This window comes from Typopeltis vanoorti, chromosome 5 (assembly GCF_054136105.1).
Source record: "Typopeltis vanoorti isolate ZY-2024b chromosome 5, IOZ_Tvanoo_1.0, whole genome shotgun sequence".
NCBI classification, from domain to species: domain Eukaryota; kingdom Metazoa; phylum Arthropoda; class Arachnida; order Uropygi; family Thelyphonidae; genus Typopeltis; species Typopeltis vanoorti.
Window position 1 is genome coordinate 128,901,734 of NC_143553.1, and position 19,782 is coordinate 128,921,515.

General features: G+C 35.9%; 1 protein-coding gene across 4 annotated transcripts in view; it reads right to left on the reverse strand.

Moving 5' to 3' along the window:
• The window catches only part of LOC150106809 (transmembrane and coiled-coil domains protein 2-like), a 316,563-nt gene that overhangs the window by 76,250 nt on the left and 220,531 nt on the right, over positions 1 to 19,782 (reverse strand). For all 4 annotated transcript variants that reach the window (XM_090392723.1, XM_090392721.1, XM_090392720.1 and 1 more), the window contains one exon: positions 17,358 to 17,430. In XM_090392723.1, coding sequence (XP_090248849.1) covers positions 17,358 to 17,430 — 73 coding nt within the window. The remainder of the gene's footprint in view (positions 1 to 17,357; positions 17,431 to 19,782) is intronic.

The window sequence follows — 19,782 nt, forward strand, 5'->3', positions numbered from 1 at the left end:
CAAGAAATGCTAGAGGTGTCAGTTCAAGATGAGAGAGATAGGTTTGACATGAGATGAGTGTTATCAAAGGTAAGGGAAGCAGAACTAGGGTCTTTTTTTGGAAAATAAGTTACAATTATAATAATAACAAAAATAGCAAAGCTTACTGGGCTGGAGCTATCCTGTTCATCAACCAAAGGCTAATTTAAATGAGATCTAATACAAAATTTTAATTTATATTAAAAGAGTGTTAATAAGAGAAACCTGGTTGTATAATTTTAGAAGATACCTGCCAGTCCAAACTCTATCTGAGACGACAAGATATTCAAAGCCAAACTTGATGAGCTGAAACATACAATAAGAAAAAGGTGTTGAGAGTGAAGATCAATTAGGTGAATTTAAATATGTATATTCACAATAGCCAAAAATGAAACATGGATAAAATATAAACAAAGATGATGATGAATGGAATGGATATTTTATGGGAAAACACTGTCAGCTGATACACTGTGTAAAACTCAATTCAAGTTATAATTATATTCTGGAAGTAATTTGAGACTTCAGCTGTTTGAGCAACTGCAAGGTTTCTCATGTGAGTAAGAAGAATAGTGAGTGCTAACATCAGCAAAACTGTGAATAAGGTTCGGGAATTAGATAATATCATTTATGATATGAGTAAGAGGAAGAGTGATATAACAGAGCTATAAGGAACACCTGCATTAACCTCCCTAACAGCTGAGGTGGATGAAATAGTGAGACCAAATTGCACTTCCTATCCATGTTATTCAACGGGTGTTACAGAATCGTATCCAGATTTAGCTGTACGTCATAGCTGGTTGGGTGAGAAATCTAAGGAAAGAACACCATTATTACATGCAGAGGAAACTGACAAACCAGTCACAAAGGGTAGAAGGTAGAACATAGGATAGAATTTTGCAGAGAAGCCGTCTATGCCAGAATATCAAATGTTAAAAGGATCAAGAGCAAGAGCATAGATTTTTCCTAACTTTTTTATGGCACATATCCAAAAGGTGGCTGATATAGGCTAGAAGATCTAATATGAATCATGAGTGGTAGAACCTACACTGGTCACTGATTAGGTAGTTCTCATAGTGATGAAAAAGTTGACTACTTTCTCTGTAATTTTACAAAGCACTCAGATGAAAGCAATAGGGTAATAACTGATGGCTGACATTTATCTTTTCTTTTTTTTTTTTATGGAATGGGCAGAGCATAGACTTGTTTCATGCTGTGAGGTGGATGCCACCTGAGTATAATATAGTACAGAGACGATAAAGGACTAGTGTTGTTTAGGAAACTTCTCTTACATACAAATGGGAAGAATGCCATCAGGATCAGAATCCTTTTTTTTGGCATCTAGGTTGTTCAAGATTTTCCCTGATGTCTTTCTCCTTTTTTTATTCCAAAAACAAATTAAAGATGCTAAGAAATTATATTCTTGGTTTTAATCCTTTATTCAAGTAAGCAACACAATGTTTTGTGCAGGAAGTATCTTCATGACGGAGCTACTTGTATATAAAGGCTAATGACTTCGACATTATTTCAGCCTTGCTATCTTTTCCAGGTCTGGCTCCCACTGAAGAGACCTCAATAAAGGCTGAAACCAGCTGGGTAGTGGCCCTTCCCATTATGCATAGCATTATACACATCCGAAAAGGCATGTGCTTTGCATTATGGGATGCATACTAAGGCAATTGATGTGAAGTCATTAGCCTCTATATACAAGTAGCTCAGTTGTAAAGATACTTCACATGCAAAACATTGTTTTGCTTAGTTGGATAAAGGATTAAAACCAAGAATATAATTTCTTGGCATCTTTAATTTATAGTAGAACCAAGTTAAAAAACCATTCAATATTCTAAAAATAGTCTCTTAAACTAGTAATGACTTCTATGCAGCAAGAGGTTTCTGTAATTTAACCCAGTGTGATGAAGTGTTCAAGTCTTTTGTTTGGTGTCTGCCAGTCCAAACTTACATTAATGATTGCAGAAAAAGTATTTATGTTGTTAAGATCTCCATTAAGAGATCTTTCTGTATGTCTATAGTAGAACTTGCAGACACAGAACCTTTTATACCCTATTAGATATGTTTGGAGAATGGAGTTCTTCTTAAGTGAATGGATGAGAATTGCTAGCTAGATGTGTGTGTTATATTATTATTAGACAGAGACCTCCATGCAAGGTAAATTTACCACAAGAAGGCTGCACTAACTATTATTCACATGATATGTCACATTCCTCCTTAAACTTGTTTTCACAAAGAAAGACCCATGAGAACATTTGGCAACATTCCGCTCATTCGCTATTCTCTATGAAAAAATAGTCCAGGTCTCTGCTTACCACACTCATACACAATTTCAGTGGCTATCTCTGGTTCTCTCCCATCCTGTCATGTACTGAAAGGTTGAAATGCTTAGTGGGGTGTTGCTATAGACCTCGTAATATGGAAGGCAACGAGATGGAAATGTTCAGACAAATTGGTCTGGCAAATAAGAAAAAAGTGATCATCATGGGTGATTTCAATTATGTTAATATAGACTGGAATGAACAGACAGCATCAGGAGCCAAAGAGGATGAATTTGAATTTTAAAGGGATAACTACATTAAGCAGTATGTAACAGAGGCCACACGTCAAATGAGAGTCTTGGATTTGATTAGCTCATCAGAAGATATTGTTGTAAATGAAGTGTCACATATTCCTTCAATAGGTGAAAGTGACCATGAAGTGATCACTTTGTGGTGGGTAGCGATATCAGGACTTTTGTGAGAAAGGATTATATGTGAAACTATAAGGCAGGTGATTATGACAAACTCAAGAGGTGGCTTGCAGCGATATCATGGAATGAAGAATTGCACGGGAAGGAAATTAGTGCTGCTTGGCCTCTACTCAGGAAGTATCTGGCAGAGGCAATGAGTAAGTGTATTCCAAAGGTCAGGAGATTAAATAAGATAGGTGTAAAATGGATGACTGAAGAGGTGTACATGCAATCCAGAAGAAAAAGCATTGTGAAGGTAGTGAAAGATGAGTGGAGATAATCAGTTACATGAAGAGTAGAAAGAACAAGCAGAAGGTGACTGACTTAGTATGGGTAGCATAAGTGCAACATGAACAGCAATTAGCAAATGATGCTAAAAGAAATCCTAGGAAGATTTTTTCAATATGTGGCTAATAGAAGGAAGAATGATTATAGGAGAATGATATTGGTCACTGATAATGGGAGAATAATAAATGCTGAGGAGGATATAGTAGCAGTGTTTAATAAGCAGTTCATTAAAGTGTTCCATCCTTGTGATTTTAACCTAATGCAGAACTTAAGAGCAGTGAGAATGGGAGAGGAACCAATGATGATGAGTGAGTAGGAGGTATATGAAGAAATGAGTAAACTTGATGGTATATCACTGCATATCATGAGGGAATGTTCCAGGGAGTTAACAGTTTTAATCTTAAATTTTTAAAATGAGTCTCAGATTAGCCCAAGTTCCAAAGGAGTGGAAAGATGGCAAAATTGTTCTACTTCATAAATGGAGTGATAAGACTAAGCCTTCAAATTATAGGCCAATCTGGTTGTCTGGAATTGTGGTCAATGTGTTGGAGAAGTTAGTGAGGACAAGGATTCAGAACTGGACTGATGATGATAACATTCTCATTGATGCACCATGGGTTTGCTAAAGGAAGATTATGGTTTAGCAAACTGCTTGCTTACTCGTATAACAAAGATGACGAATACATTGAACAATGGGGATTCATATATACAGTAGTATATAGATTGCCACACGACAAACTAGTAGTTAAATCGAAACAGATGGGATCAGATAGTAGATTAGTGTGTTGGATTGGAGATTGGTTGTCTGAAAGGTATTAACAGGTTGTGTGTGTGGGGTGGGGTGGGGGGGTGGGGGGAATATCCCAGAAAGAGGAAAGTTACTAGTGGCATGACCCAAGAATCTGTTTTGGGGCCATTGTTGTTTAATTTGTATGTAAGTGACATTGGAAAGTTCTTAACTGGTGATATACAGTTGTTTGTAGATGATGCAAAGTTGGGGAAAGTATGTAGCTTTGCAAGAGTACCTAAACAGACTGTTTGAATGGGTGATGTGTGGGGATAATTGCAAAGACAACTAGTGGATTATGGGAATAATGCAGAGAACACTGATGTGTAGAAGAAAGGATGTTTTCATTCCATTGTACAAGGCTTTGATCAGGCTATATATATAGATGATAGATGATAGTTCAATATTTTCCTGATGACAGTGTAATGGTCATAGAGGTGATTTGCCTTGGTCATCTCTGCAGGATTTGGAATAGAGATGATGCTAGAAGGATCAGCTGTTTTTAGGTATTGTTGCAGTAGTGCCATCTGGGTTACAGAGTGGCAGCAGCAGCACTAAATTGGACTTTGCAAGGGACCAGGAGCTATGACTACCATTTGTGCAAAAGGTGAGCTTTCTACATTTGTTAGGCTTGGACTTGTTGCAATTATTGCTAGCTTTAGTTATATGGAGAATGAAGTTGGATAAATTGATAAATTGGAGTTAGAAAAGAGATCCTCATTCCAACATGGATAATTTCTATAACATGATTACAGGAAATTTTTATGTAACGAAACCTGTGGTGAATTCATCACTAAAAACACACGTACTAACCACAGTAATGACTATTTAATTCGTAAATATTTCACCCCAAGTATCTTGGGACATCATCAGTACAGTAGTTCAAACAATACTAGGAATAACATATACAGTTAGGATGCATGATTACAATTGAATATCAATATGCATGCGGTACCGTGTTATAGAAATAAATTAAATATAACTGGAAAAAAAAAAAAAAAAAAAAAAAAATATATATATATATATATATATATATTAACATGAAAACTACAACGTTTTCATGCTAATTATGTATAGAGACTCTCTATGTTGTTCATAGTTTTTTTTAACCTTCAGTGTTTAGTGTTTTTTCTTTTCTTTTATAATGCCACCTGATGAAGGCTATTATAAGTCGAAACTAGTTGTGTTTTACTATTAAATCCCCCTTTTTTTTACCTAACTCTCGGTTTAAGTCATTCAACTCTATTTTGCAATATATATATATATATATATATATATATATATATATATATATATGTAAATAAGTTTTTTTACCTTGGGAATAATGTATATTAGGGTTACCAAGTAATTTTATACACTTGGTTATTTTACTCCTAATCCCAAGTAAGCAAACAGTTAAGTTTGCGCCTGAAAAGTAGTGATCCCACCCATAATGTATTGCAGTATACATCTTTTAGTGAGAAGTGCTTTACATTATGGAAAATACTAAGATTTACTCACCTTTACAATGAGTTGCCCTGGTGTTGTACCATCTTTAGACTTGAACTACGACCTTTAGACCTGAACGTAGATCAAGTCTAAAGAAAAGTTCTAAAATTCAGGCGCAAACTTAACTGTTTTTGCTTACTTGGGATTAGGAGTAAAATAACCAAGTGTATAAAATTACTTGGTAACCCTAATATACATTATTCCCAAGGTAAAAAATTATTTACATATATATGTATGTATATATATATAAATATTATTTTACACAATTTTGTATGACAATTTCCCATACTTTAGGAATAGTAAGAACGTCATTGCGGTTTAAATTTGGTCTGTGTAGTAGGGCTTCAGCACTTTCTTTATATACATACATACATCTTCAAGGACCACTTTTCCTAATTGGGTTGTGGGGGGGGGGGCAACAGCTGCAAGAATAACTTCCAATGGTCACGATCCTCTGCCACCAAGCTCAGGTGTTCTGGTGGGATTCCCAAACGTGTCCACCCAAGGTTTTGGATACAATCTATCCAGCGAGTCCTTGGCCTTCCACCCTCTGGCTTGGCAAAGAGGGCCTGCTGAGGGAGCCTCTCTTGTGGCATTCTGACCAGGTGCCCGTACCAACGTAACTGTCATCTCTCAACACGGAGAAGCAGCGGTTGAGTATTGAGGGTTTCCCGAATTGCAGAGCTTCTGACTCTGTCGAGTCTTGTCAGCCCTGCAACCCCTCGAAGGAACCTCATTTCAGTCGCTTGGATTCATGTCCGCATTCATTCGGTCATTACCCAACTCTCATGACCATAGGTGAGGATGGGGACATAGACTGTATTGAAGACAGCCAGCTTTGCCTTCTGGCTTAACTCCCGCTTCAATACTACCGAACGGCCAAGCTCCCGCAATATTGAGCTTACTAAGCCAATTCGAGTATATAGTTCTACGTCCCATTTTCCATCATTCGTGAATATGGACCCAAGGTATTTAAACTTCTCCACCTGCCTCATTGGGACTTCACTTACATGTAGAGTGCACTGAGATGGTTGTCTTGAGACCACAAATGTTTCAGTTTTGGCCATTCGTCTTTTCAAACCGCAGAAATCTCTCCCAACACGGAGTTGAAAATCCAAACCGTAGGATCCATTGGGAGAAGTCAAAACTTTTACACAGATCTTTATATAAATATGAACGTTGATATAAAGAAAGTGCTGAAGTCCTACTACACAGACCAAATTTAAACCGCAATGATGTTCTTACTATTCCTAAAGTATGGGAAATTGTCATACAAAATTGTGTAAAATAATCTTTTTATATATATATATATATTTTTTTTTTTTTTTTCCAGTTATATTTAATTTACTTCTATAACAAGTTATTGCGTGCATACTGAGATTCCATTGTAATCATGTGCCCTAACTATGTTATTCCTAGCATTGTTTGAACTACTGTACTGATGATGTCCCAAGATACTTGGGATGAAATATTTATGAATTAAATAGTCATTACTGTGGTTAGTGTGTGTGTGTTTTAGTGATTACAGGAAGTATCTGGACATGGAAAGCAAAAATAGTGGTCCAACTATGAAAAAGAGGAGTAGAAGTCCCAGAGGACTTCCCAATTGGTACTGCTGAAATGTCAAAAAATACAAGGTTGAAAATGTCTGAGGGAAGGATGTGCCACTACAGATGAAACTTCTACAAGCTTGTTACAACAAAGAAACACTGTGAGTTGGCATATTGAAAAGAATTATAAAACTGGTGGAAAACTCACAAATAGCTTTATTAGGGTAGAATTAGAATTTTCATCTAAGGATCATAGGCATCATCAGTACAAGATCACAGAATGGCAAAAAAAATGTGTGAAACTTTACTTTGGTGTCCTAACTGAAGGACACCAAAGTAGGAGATATCAGCTGATTTAAAAAATACTCTCTCTCTCTCACAAAGAGGACAGACAAATGCCATTTATCAGTGAAGTAAAGTTTCACATGTTTTTTTGCCATTCTGTGATCCTGTCCTGACAATACCTATAATACTCAGGCGAAAAATCTATGCCAATAAAGTTATTTATGAGTTTCTTCCAGTTTTATAATTGTACTAGCTTATGGTCTACGTTATCTAGAGGAGAAATGAATCTTAACAATATACCTTGAAATGTTTGCATAAATTTTTCCTTTGGTAAATTCTTTCATAGTTTTCACATGCAGTTTTATTTCCCATTGATATATTGGTAGAATCAGAGCTGTACTACAACCTGTTGGAGTCAACTTGTGATATGATCTCCACTGGTTTGTCTGCATGTTGGAGAACAGAAATACCACCCACTCCAAACTTCTGCATATGCTGAGTGCCATAGTATGACTACTTCCAAAAAAGCAGCTCTAGCAAATTCAACAAGTATTCTTGTTAAATTTGACAAAGAGTCATCCTAGTTGAAAGAATGGCAGATAGACCTAGATAACCACTGCCTGGTAAACCACCACCAATACATCATCATTGTAGGGTTTTACTGGAAGTCTGAAGTGTCTTATGCCATGTTTGATGTTTAGAGCAGTGCTCTGGCTTCTATTCCTCTCCCTGTTTAATTGTTATGCATTGTAATATCTATAGAGCCTCAGTAGCTCAGTCAGTATAGATGAAGCCCTTTGGTCAGAAAGACCTGGGTTTGATCCCCGTCCTTTATGCTCTCTAAGTTTTGAAAATCACTCTGACTTCTTATTCTTGATGATTGATTTCTGCAATCCTACTATCCAAACAATGAAATCATCTTTCAAGATAAATTTATAATGTCTACAACATTCACAAACACAAATGATGAACATTAACACTTATAGACATCCAAGACCTGACCAACTATTTTCGAGTCTCCAAATGACTTCCTTTTTTCAATTCTACTGAGCAACCTGGGAAAAATGCACAAGTATTCAACTACCAACCAAAATACCAGATGGCCCTATTCACTTGCCAGTGGTCCACCTCTCAATAACTCAGACCATAATCTTGTGCACGATTCCTCTCCCAGAGAATGTCCTTCTTTCAGCTACTCTCAACCCTTTCCATTTGCACCACAAGAATGTCAAGTGGGACAACCTTTCGGATTTCTATTCTCCTTTCCATAGTCAGACTAACTGCTTCCATTTTCATAATTTAAATACCAGCTCTAACGAGTTAAAAATTATTCCCATTGGAATGAAGGCTTTCATTTCCCTGCTCTATTCAAAAGTTCCACCCACTATCCAAAGCCATGGTTTAAAAGGATTATCAAAGCAGTAAAAGAGAAAAATCAATAATGTACCACAAGCAGCCTGAAACAAGAACTTGCAGTTTTGTTATCAGGCTATAAATGCATGCAATAAATGTCAAACCAATATTAACAAATCCAAATCTGACTCTGAAAGGCCCAAGTGCAGAAGACTTGCTTAATAACAAATGGAAATTCATGCCATTTGTTAGCGAGTTTTCTATATCTGGATGTCACTTGTTAGGGATAACTTGCTTCCTAACAAATGGCATCCATATGGCACTGCTGTAGCAATACTTAAAGATGAAGCTGACCTTGCATCACTCTTCACTTTCAATTCCTGCACAAATGACCAAGGCAAATCATCTCCCACCATACCAGAAACACATCAAAAGAATCTTAAAGAACCTAGATACGAAAATGTTTTTTGGAAGTAATCTATTCTCAGTTTTATTTAAAAGTTGTACTATGGAACTAACATACGTTACCATCTGTACACCCTTTTATATTCAGCTAGCACCTACCCCACAGCATGGAGGCAGGCCTATAATCAACCTACTTCAAAAAATGAAGATAAAAGGCTGCCAACAAACTACTGATTTAATACCTTCATCTCAGTCCTCACAAATATAACATAACAAGTAATTAATTGACAGTTGACTTCACTAACTGGAGGTCCACCAGTTAATCAACGATCCTCACCCTGTATGGATTCATTCACTGCAGATCTCCTAGCCTATATCACTCAGTTCTGAGCATGTCCCAGGGTTTGAAGAAATCTGCACTGTTATTCAACATATTCATGTCATTGAATTAGGTCTAATTTTGAGGCCTACTCAGTAAATTTCCATTCTTTAGTTTTTCTTCCATCCACTATAACTGGTTTGCCAATTTTTGTCTCTCTGGTCAGTTACTCTCCATCATGGCAGATGGTTTTCTCTCCTTGAACTTCTTCAGCAATGCTGTCCCAGGACTTTTCATATTAAAAAAAAAAATGACCTATCACTGGTCAATAACACAAACTATAGTTTTGCTGATGATTTGTTGTACTGTTTTGACAAACCTTGCACCACTCCAAAAATATCCCAAGCTTCAAGATCATCTACAATCAATGCTGTAAATATGACCTTCATGTAATTCTTCAGAGAGGAAAGGATAACCTAGTTACTTCCATGCTACAAAATATAGTCATGTCTTCTTTTCTTGAAAAAAAGAATAAATTCTGTAAGAAGAAAAATCTGATCCTGTATGGTGATGTGATAATGCATGATTATCAAACAGGCAGGATGGATGGAATGATGGATCAGATCTCCCTGTTTTGGAAAGATAACCTCTGGCTTTTCTTCGCATAAATATACCATATCACTTTAATAGCCTCTCCAGTATCTACAAAATCTGGCATTCTTTATCTGGTAATGATACCACTTTTCTTCCTTAATCTATTTCACCTATATAAATTCCAAAAATTGTTCTGAAAATTCTTGATGTTATCCAGAGGATGCTGACTGATTCACTTCAACTACTATTCCAAAGAATGTTTCAATATTCTTTTCTACAGATAATTCCATGGATGCTACTCCACTGAACAAATCTGTTTCCTCTTTCTTGAAGTTCTCTAACAACAATGACCATAAATTTTTCAAGAAAACATATCAATAAGTTACTTCTCTCCTAATCACTGCACACACACATGGTACTAATGAGCTTAAAGTTCTGCAACCTCTTGTGTGGAACTGATATTAAAATATTATTATTATTATTATCTGAGGGAGTCAAGGACTCATCGAGGGAGGCTGTAAATTACCCAACCCAGCTATCATACCTACTCTTGAATTCATTCACACTAGATGCATATTATATGCTTATGTAAAAGTATATATATAGGCATGCGCGTGCGCACGCCGACACACACACACACACAGTCATTCCTTGATTTACATTCAGGTTCAGTTCCATCCAGTAGGACATAAGTCGATACATTAAATCAACAAAGTTATTGGGGTTAGGGACTTAACTATAATAAGTATACTGTCATTTTAATTTTTAAGCCTTTTAAAACTATACTGTGTGTTACTGCCACTATAAAACAGGAGAATAAACACCCAAATCTTCCTCCACAATCACATCTTCATTACCTTCCCTATGTGAAGGATTAGGTGGCTGCGGCTGTTCTGGTGTAACCTTTGTTTTTTTGATGAAATGTCCAATGTGTTTTGCTTATTCCTCTTCTTCTTTTCATCATAAATTTATTTATAGCAAGCAAACGCATAATGTACTTTCCTATCTACTAATAAGTAGTGTTCAACATTGGGGTCCATGTCTTCAGCCATTTTGAGAACATCACCAACTGCAGAGAACATTTATGCAAGACCCTTCACTGTAAACTGTTTAACTACCTCTTCATGTTTCTCTTTTCCCTCTTCCTTTTCTCGTTCTCCCTCTTCTTCAACATGTGGTTTCTGAAGTTGTTTCGTTGGTCAACTCTTTAAGGGCACTTTCTATGAGTTGAATTATGTCATCATCATCATTCACTTCGAGATTCAGATTGTTTGCTAGGCCTACTATTTCTTCACTCAATTTACAAAGGGTCATCAATTTTTTTTAAAACTTCCAAAATCATGCACAAACCTTTTTAAGGTATTTTTCGATATGCCACTCATACCTTGAGAGATCACTTCGTCAAAAACTACAGCAATATTTTTAACAAATATTGAATGATTTCCAGAATTGAATGAGAGTCTGGTCATTTCCTTCAGGGTTAGAAATGGCTTGTGAAAAAGTTCTCCATAGATAACAGGTCTTAAACATTGCAAGAACTCCCTGATCCATCGGTTCGATCAATGAAGTAGTGTTTGTTGGGAGAAACATGACCTTGAACTTGGTGAAGATCACCGATATAAGACATATGACCTGGAGCATTATCTAGAATTAAAATTTTAAATTCTACATTTTCTTTCACACAATACCTTTCCATTTCAATTGCATAAACAGTTGATTAAGGTATCCACAAACAATTTTTGAGTCATCCACAACTTCTTATTGCTCCAATAATGAACTAGAAGAGTATGCTTCCTAATGTTTTTGAAGGCTCGTGGATTCTCACTGTGCCATATCACAAATGGTTTCAGTTTATATCCAGCCACATTACCCCTAAACAGAATCGCAATATGGTCTTTAAGAGATTTGAAACCAGACATAGATTATACTTTTTGTGGATGAATGTCCGCTCGGGCATTTTTTTTTCCAAAACAAGGCAGTCTCATCCATACTAAATATTTGCTGTGGCAAATAAATTTCCTCCATAATAATTTTTCTCCAATTTTTCCACAAACTCCTTGGTAGCCTTCTCATCAGCACTTGCAGATTCACCATACATTTTCACATTACGAAGCAAAAACGCTTTTTGAATCTCATGAATAAGCCGGAAGAAGTGTTGAATTCAGTCGTAATCGGGCCCTGCTTTCTCCTTTAATATGTTGAATAGACTTAGTGCCTTAGCTGTTATGGTCATAATGATAAGGGGTATGGGCATTTCGTTCAGGTCCTCTATCCATGATGTAAGTAGCTTTTCCATATCACTATCGCCGATTTAATGAAAACAGATACTTTCACAGCCACTAGAGTTTTATCCTTATTTTTCAAAACGGTTGTCACTGTAGAATGAGACCATCTGAAGTGCAATCACAATGACGGGCTTACCAGCTTCATTTTGCTTTATAACTCGCAACTTCGTTTCAAGATTAATTGTTCACCTCTTTTTCTGTGATTCTTCACTAGTTTTTTTTGATTGGGCTTGTAGGGGCCATGTTACACAAAATATCGTGAAATATTTAAAAATAAATACACAAATAACCTATTTCTCAAACACAAAATCAACAGAGGAACTGTTGAAGACACGTGCAAACTGACGAGGGAGGTTGTCGCTAAATGTGTTGTTGCCACTGTGCATGATGCATTGTTGCTGAATAGAAAAACCTTTTTACTTTATGCTCGCTTGCATTTTGTCATCATAGACAAAATGTCATATACATATACACATATAAACATATACACATACAGTCATCCATTCGTAACTCGAATGGATGACTGTGTGTGTGTGTGTGTGTGTGTGTGTGTGTGTGTGTGTGTGTGTGTATATAAAAAAGAGGTGTGGCCATTAAATAATGAGACTGGTTGCAAAAATGTGTTTTATTATTACATTTGTACAACTTAATTTTTATTCCCTTCAACATACTCCCCTCCTCTATCTACACACTGTTGCATACGAATTTTCCATTGTTGGAAGCAGTGCTGCAAGTCATCAGGTGTTATCTGCTTCAGTAGAACTGCCGTTTTCTCCTTCACCTCATCCACTGACTGAAAATGGGTGCCTTTCAATGCAGATTTCAACTTTGGAAAAAGGTAAAAGTCGCATAGAGCTAAGTCGCTAAGTCCGGTGAGTAACGTGGATGGTCCAACACTGGGATCTTCTTATCAGCCAGATACTGCTTTACAGACAGTGCACTGTGGGCTGGAGGCATTGTCCTGATGAAGAATCCAAGCATTGTTCATCCACAGATTGAGGTCTCTTCTTCCTCACTCGTTCTCTCAGCTTGGCCAGAACCTCAAGGTAATAATTTTGGTTAACTGTCTAATCGTCTGGTACCCATTTTCTGGTATAAATTTCACACACAATTTCATAAAGAATTTGAGATTAATGTGCTGCTCAAGTTTAACATTAGACATTATTCCAGCAAAATGACTTCCCACATGTTTCTTTTATATCTGCCTAGATACTAACTACGAGCGACAGCGAACAATGCTTATCTCAACTGCTTCTAGAACCTTCAAGGTCATTCACGGCACCAGTGCATCCACTGTTACGAGTACACGATTCACAGTGCACCTTGTCTTGTTATTTAATAGCCACACCTTATATATATTGTTTTTTTAAATCATGGATGGATCGGGTTTGGGTGATGGAACATCAAACTTGGATCTAACATCTGCTTACTCCAAACGACCAGCCAACGATCTCAGTGTCAGATGTTAAGAGTTCTGCCATTTACCCAAATATCTACTAGCCCTTCTTCCTGTAATATTTGGCAATTCAAATAACTTCCATGGAATTAGATGCCACATATCTTACTTTAAGTTCAATAATTTGCATTAATATATATAAATACTTAATATATGTTAAAGAAAAAAATTGGAAATGTGCAATATTAATTATTCACAAAAGTCTTACATCTAAACTAAATTAGCAAAATCACTGTCAACATAGCAGGCTGTGTAGATACCAACAGGCCATGGATTTGAATCTCAGTGGTATGGACAGTTGTGGTAGTCATTAAGCAGGATGAAAACAATGAAGTTTGGTATCTTGCATAGGGTATGCATTCAGCTAATCATAACACTGACTAATTTGCAGTGATTTATAAACAAACAGAGGTATCCTCTATCTGTTTATAAATTTTGTGCATCTAAGAGAAATATCCATAATGGACAGGGAAAACAGATCAGCAATATCAGGAGGAAAAACTTTATTCCCCATGCTAAAAATTAGCAAAATAGTTAAACTCTCTTACCCCTCTCACTGGTCATACAACTTCCTATATAAAAAACTCTATCCATTTTATAACTTTTAAAATAAATACTTCAAGATCCTAGTTTACATTCTAAGCTGCCAACAGAGGGTACCCTGCCTAGTTAGGACTATAGTCTTTTGTCCTACTTAGTTCGCTGTTGCCTTTGTGTGCATATGTAACAAGTCTTACATTATACTCCCTGATGTTTCATCTAGGTCTTAGTGACTGATATGAAATATTGGAAGAATTAAATAATATTTTTAATCCTTTCTCTCAGTGCTGTTTCACTCCATTAAGCATCTAATATTAACCCTTGTTATATATTCCTAGGATTTCTAACCCTGCTTGTTCTTCTCCAAGTTTTTCTTAGCCTTTTTCTGAGGATATTTGCATATATCTTACCTAAAACACTTAGTAGAGAAATTCCGCTGTAATTTCACATTCCAATTTATTTCCTTTTTTATATATGGGAATTATGAGAGCTCTATCCATTCATCCAAAATCTGAACTTCTGTCCAGGCTTTCTGAATTATGCAGTATAGCTACTGTACTTTTTCACCTCCATATATATATATATATGTGCATTTTTGATTGAATATCATGTTCTCCAGCTCGTTTCCACACTCCGGGCCTTTTGTAGAGAACTTCAGGCTTTTGGTGGTGAACTCACAGAAGCTTGTGACTCAGTGATCCCCACTTTGTTATGGTGCACCCTCTCTGAACAAGGATGGACTTGCAATTTAGGACTTAGCTGAATGAATTATCCTGTACTGGCTTAAACTATAGATAAATATGATGATACAATATGGTGAAATGCCATGTTGGCTGGGAGAGCTGTTGACTACTTAATTAAGGTGATACTTCCTGTTTTTGTGAATGACAGCAGTATAATAAATTTAGTTTAATCCTTTATCCAAGTGTGAGCAAACAAAGTTTGCGCCTGAAAGTATCTTCAGGACTGGGGTAAGGTGGTACAACATCAGGGCAACTCGTTGCAAAGGTGGAGCAAGCTACCAACACTCCTGTCTCAGTATCTCCTATAATGCAAAACACATCTCCTTGCGGATATGTCTAATGTTATGCATTAAGGGAAGGGCCACTACCCAGACTAGTTTCGACCTTTATTGAGGTCTCTTCAGTGGGAGCCAGGCCCAAGCTGAGATATCAGGCAGAAGCATTCGCAGGTCATCTCTACCTATAGGAGTTGCCAAAAATAAACTTTCAACGAATGACAGCAGTGAAAATTTGGCACAAAAACAATTAAAGACAGGTACCATCAAAATTTAAGACAAGTCATAACAAGCACTGATGAAAAAGAGGCAGAGCTAGAAGAAAATTTCAAAAATACTATGTAGCCATAATTAGGGTTACTGAGACGAAGAGGACTAAAACAAGCAAAATACTTGTAAATAACATGTTTAATTCAGGGAACAGTGATCCCAGAAACAAAGTAGCAGCTATAATACTGAAACAAAAGAGCAGCTATACTATAGCTGCTCCTTTGGCATTCATTTCACTTGCATTTCTGTAATGCCAGGATGTTAAATTCAATGAACAGTGATCACAAAAAGGAAGATGAAGCTATATTGAAACAAAAGAGCAATAATCTCATTTGACAATGCAGATGAGTGTGTCTTGTGAGTTCTGTATCATGACAGAAGAAAAACACTAGATTGTGGTCTGAAATGCCTAGAAGACAAAGGCATCTTGAAAAGTGCTACTTTTTTTTTTTGATAGATTGGGGATAGATTCCTTCACTGAAAGAAAAATTGACACTTTCCGTAAACTTAATTCTACCATTGTACACAATTATTTTTCAACATAATTATTTCTGTAGTCCATACACATCTGCTAACCAAATTTAAGGAAGTGTGTGTGTGTAGGTCACAGAAGTTTCAAGAGCCCTTCAGGAACACAACCGGCATCTTTCTAAAACAGAATCTTTCAAGTTTCCATGGAATTAGGTAGAGCAATGCATGAGATATATCAAGGGGCTCAAGAGTTCATAGTTAATGCTTGTGTAAAGTAAAGTTTCAATGTTGTGTTGAATGAAAAACGATAAATATCAGAACAATTTTGAATCTGCACATTAAATTTTTCAGTTTTCAAAGGTAGTGCTCAAGAGCTTAATGATGTGCCAGCAAGCAGAGAATGATGGTCAGAAGAAGGTGAGTTCTTTAACTCCTTTGGTGATGGCAAATCTTTATGATAGTATTCAACAGACTCTCTCTTGCTTTTGGGTTCAGTAAATGTTTATTACTATAAGAACTTGTCTTTTAAAAATGTATTACTTTCACTGCTAATTCAGAAATCTTTAATGATATTACTGTCAAACTTACATCAAATTATGAAAAAGTTCTAAATAGTTATAGAACAATTTAAATGAATGTAGGTTACAATTCATAATTAAAACAGAAGTTCATAAAAAAAAAAAAGAAAGAAACAATTTTGTGCATCACCTTGTAATTTCAGCATAACGTCCCGTAAGCTCTCTGGTCAAATTTCATACGAAACTTTTATAGTTTCTATATTCGGTTTTGAAATAATGCTGGATTTAATATCCACTTAATTTTTATAATTTTTGCATTGCTGAAGTGAAGCCATTTGGCTTTTTATTTTAGCAAATACCTTTATGCACCAACCGAGAGTTCGCTTATGACAAATACACCTCTCTGATGTTTCAAGTTCCTTAGTATTGAAAGAGAGTTTTTGTTTTCTTAAATTTCTGCGTGGTCTCTGATGAAAACCAACAGTTTGAAACATCTGTTAGGCCAGTGAAACCTTTTCAAAATGGATCAATAGGATGGGAATATATGGATGCTTGTGCAAGAGCGATCATCTCTCCTATAAGATCCGGCTAGGGCAACTTGTAAATGCCAGCATGTGTATTCCCGTAAGCTCTCTGGTCAAATTTCACACGAAACTTTTATAGTTTCTATATTCGGCTTTGAAATAATGCTGGATTTAATATCACTTAATTTTCATAAGTTTTGCATTGTCAAAGTGAAGCCTTTTAGCACTTAATTTTAGTAAATGATTTTTAGCATTTTTAAAATAATTTGCTACTGATTATAATTAGTACTAAATGAATGTAATTTTTCTCCTTTTATCTTAAAAAAAAAAAAAAAAAAAAAACTAAGAAAGCACAGTTTAAAACACAGTTTATCAAACTTAATTGATTAAGTTTAAAATTAAGTGATAACTTAATTTTAAACAATTAAGTTACCAAAAATATATTTTGTACCTGCACTGTGTGAAACTTGTACTCCCTTGAAAATTTTGTTCTCCATTTTCCATATGTCCTTCTTCAATAAATTCTAGAATAGTAAACAAAAATAAAACAATAAATAAAAATAATCATATATTAACATTTAAAAGTAAATTCAAATAAAATACCTTGTACCAATAATTTATTAGTATGTATGATCTAGTTACTAAACAAAACTCAAAATTTTAATTTTTTATTATTATTAATAATAATTGCACAACTGAGAGGGTACAGAACCCATGGCACACTACTGCTGTGTGAATTTTTACTTTCTTTTATTTTTTAATATGAATCCCAAATAATAAACCACAAAACTTATAACATAAGAATGCCATGTATGGGCAAGTAGACAAGGAGAAAGAAGAAATCTGCTGATGTGTTGTTTTGAACAACCCTAGTATGTAGTTTTTGCTAAAAATAGTATTGGGAAGGATATTCTGATAGATGGCAAGAAAGAAGGGTGAGAATTTTTATCAGAAAGGAAATTGGTGACCCGATCACAAAGGACTGGAGGCAGATCACATTATGATAGCTTAGCAAGGAGGCCTCTAGACCCAATAGAATGCCGTGAAAATGTCAAGAGTGACCACTCAGATGATGACAATAACCACTAGCACCCAGGTATCTTCCTGTGCTAGTTTTCTTTCTGTAAACTGCAAACTAAAGGATATTATCACAGTTTGTTTGTTTCTTAATTATTTATTTTTTAGATAATCTGAACTCAAAAAAGGTCAAAAACCTCCAGTACATTTAGCATCATGGGATAAACCGTTAGATAATCAGAGAGCTCTGTTCTAGAGACCAAACACGGTACTTTTTTTCAAGCTACTTTACACCTCCAATAAGCAAGGTATTGGTTTTACACCATGTAATGAAAACTATCTAACACCTAAAAATTTACAAACACTCATACTACAGGTTTAGAGAAAGATGTTGGAAGTTATTTCCCACTTGGTTAGAATATAATAAATTTAGTTTAATCCTTTACCCAAGTGTAAGCAAACAAAGTTTGCACCTGAAGTATTTTCAGGACTGAGACAACTTGTGGTAAAGGTGGAACAAGATCTCATCACTCCTTGTCTTAGTATCTCCCATAATGCAAAGCACATCGCCTCGCAGACATGTATAATGCTATGCATTAAGGGAAGGGCCACTACCCAGTGGTAGTGGCCCTTCCTAGTAAAAATGACTACTCCATTGCTTCCACCTTGGTATTACCAAGGTGGAAGCAATGGAGTAGTCATTTTTACCTATACGAGTTGCAGAAAGTTGTCTCACCTTATTATTAAATTACTCTGGATTTAGAGAAAGATATTGGAAGTTTTTTCCCCACTTGGGTTAGAGTATGATAAATTTAGTTTAATCCTTTATCCAAGTGTATACAAACAACGCTTGCACCTGAAGTATCTTCAGGACTGAGACAACTCGTAGTAAAGGTGGACCAAGCTCTCATCGCTCCTTGTCTTAGTATCTCCCATAATGCAAAGCACATCTCCTTGCGGACATGTATAATACCATGCATTAAGGGAAGGGCCACTACCCAGACCAGTTTCGACCTTTATTGAGGTCTCGTCAGTGGGAGCCAGATTCGGAGGTAGTGATACCAAGGTGGAAGCAATAGAGAAGTCATCTTTACCTATACGAGTTGCCAAAAGGTGTCTCACCTTATTATTAAATTACTCTGGATTTAGAGAAAGATGTTGGAAGTTTTTTCCACTTGGTTAGAATATAATAAATTTAGTTTAATCCTTTATCCTAGTGTCAACAAACAAAGTTTGCGCTTCCACCTTGGTATCACCACCTATGGGTCTGGCTCCCACTGACGAGATCTCAATAAACATTGAAACCGGTCTGGGTAGTGGCCTTTCCCTTAATGCACAGCATTATACATGTCCGCAAGGAGATATGCTTTGCATTATGGGAGATACTAAGACAAGGAGTGATGACAGCTTGGTCCACCTTTACCACGAGTTGCCTCAGTCCTGAAGGTACTTAAAGGTGCAAACTTTGCTTGCTTACACTTGGATAAAGGATTAAACTAAATTTATTATATCCATACTACAGTAGGATTCAAGTATGTAGTATACTACAGCAATCCCTTGATTAATGCACCTAATGCATTCTTTAAAACAAGCGCATTAATCGAAAATGTACTAATCGATAATAACCTATGGAAAAAAGTATAATTCGTTCCTCAAATTTCTTTTTTAACTCTTAATTTTTTTTATAAAAGAATTAGGATATGTCTTAGGGCCTAATTAAAGGAAAACCATGAGGCTGAAAGACAATAAAACATATTCAGAATATATATTTATTATTCTGCTTCTAAACAAAGAATTGAGCAAACATAGTTTAGCAGGCATTCTGTTTCTTTTTTTTCCCATACAACAGATGGTATGAC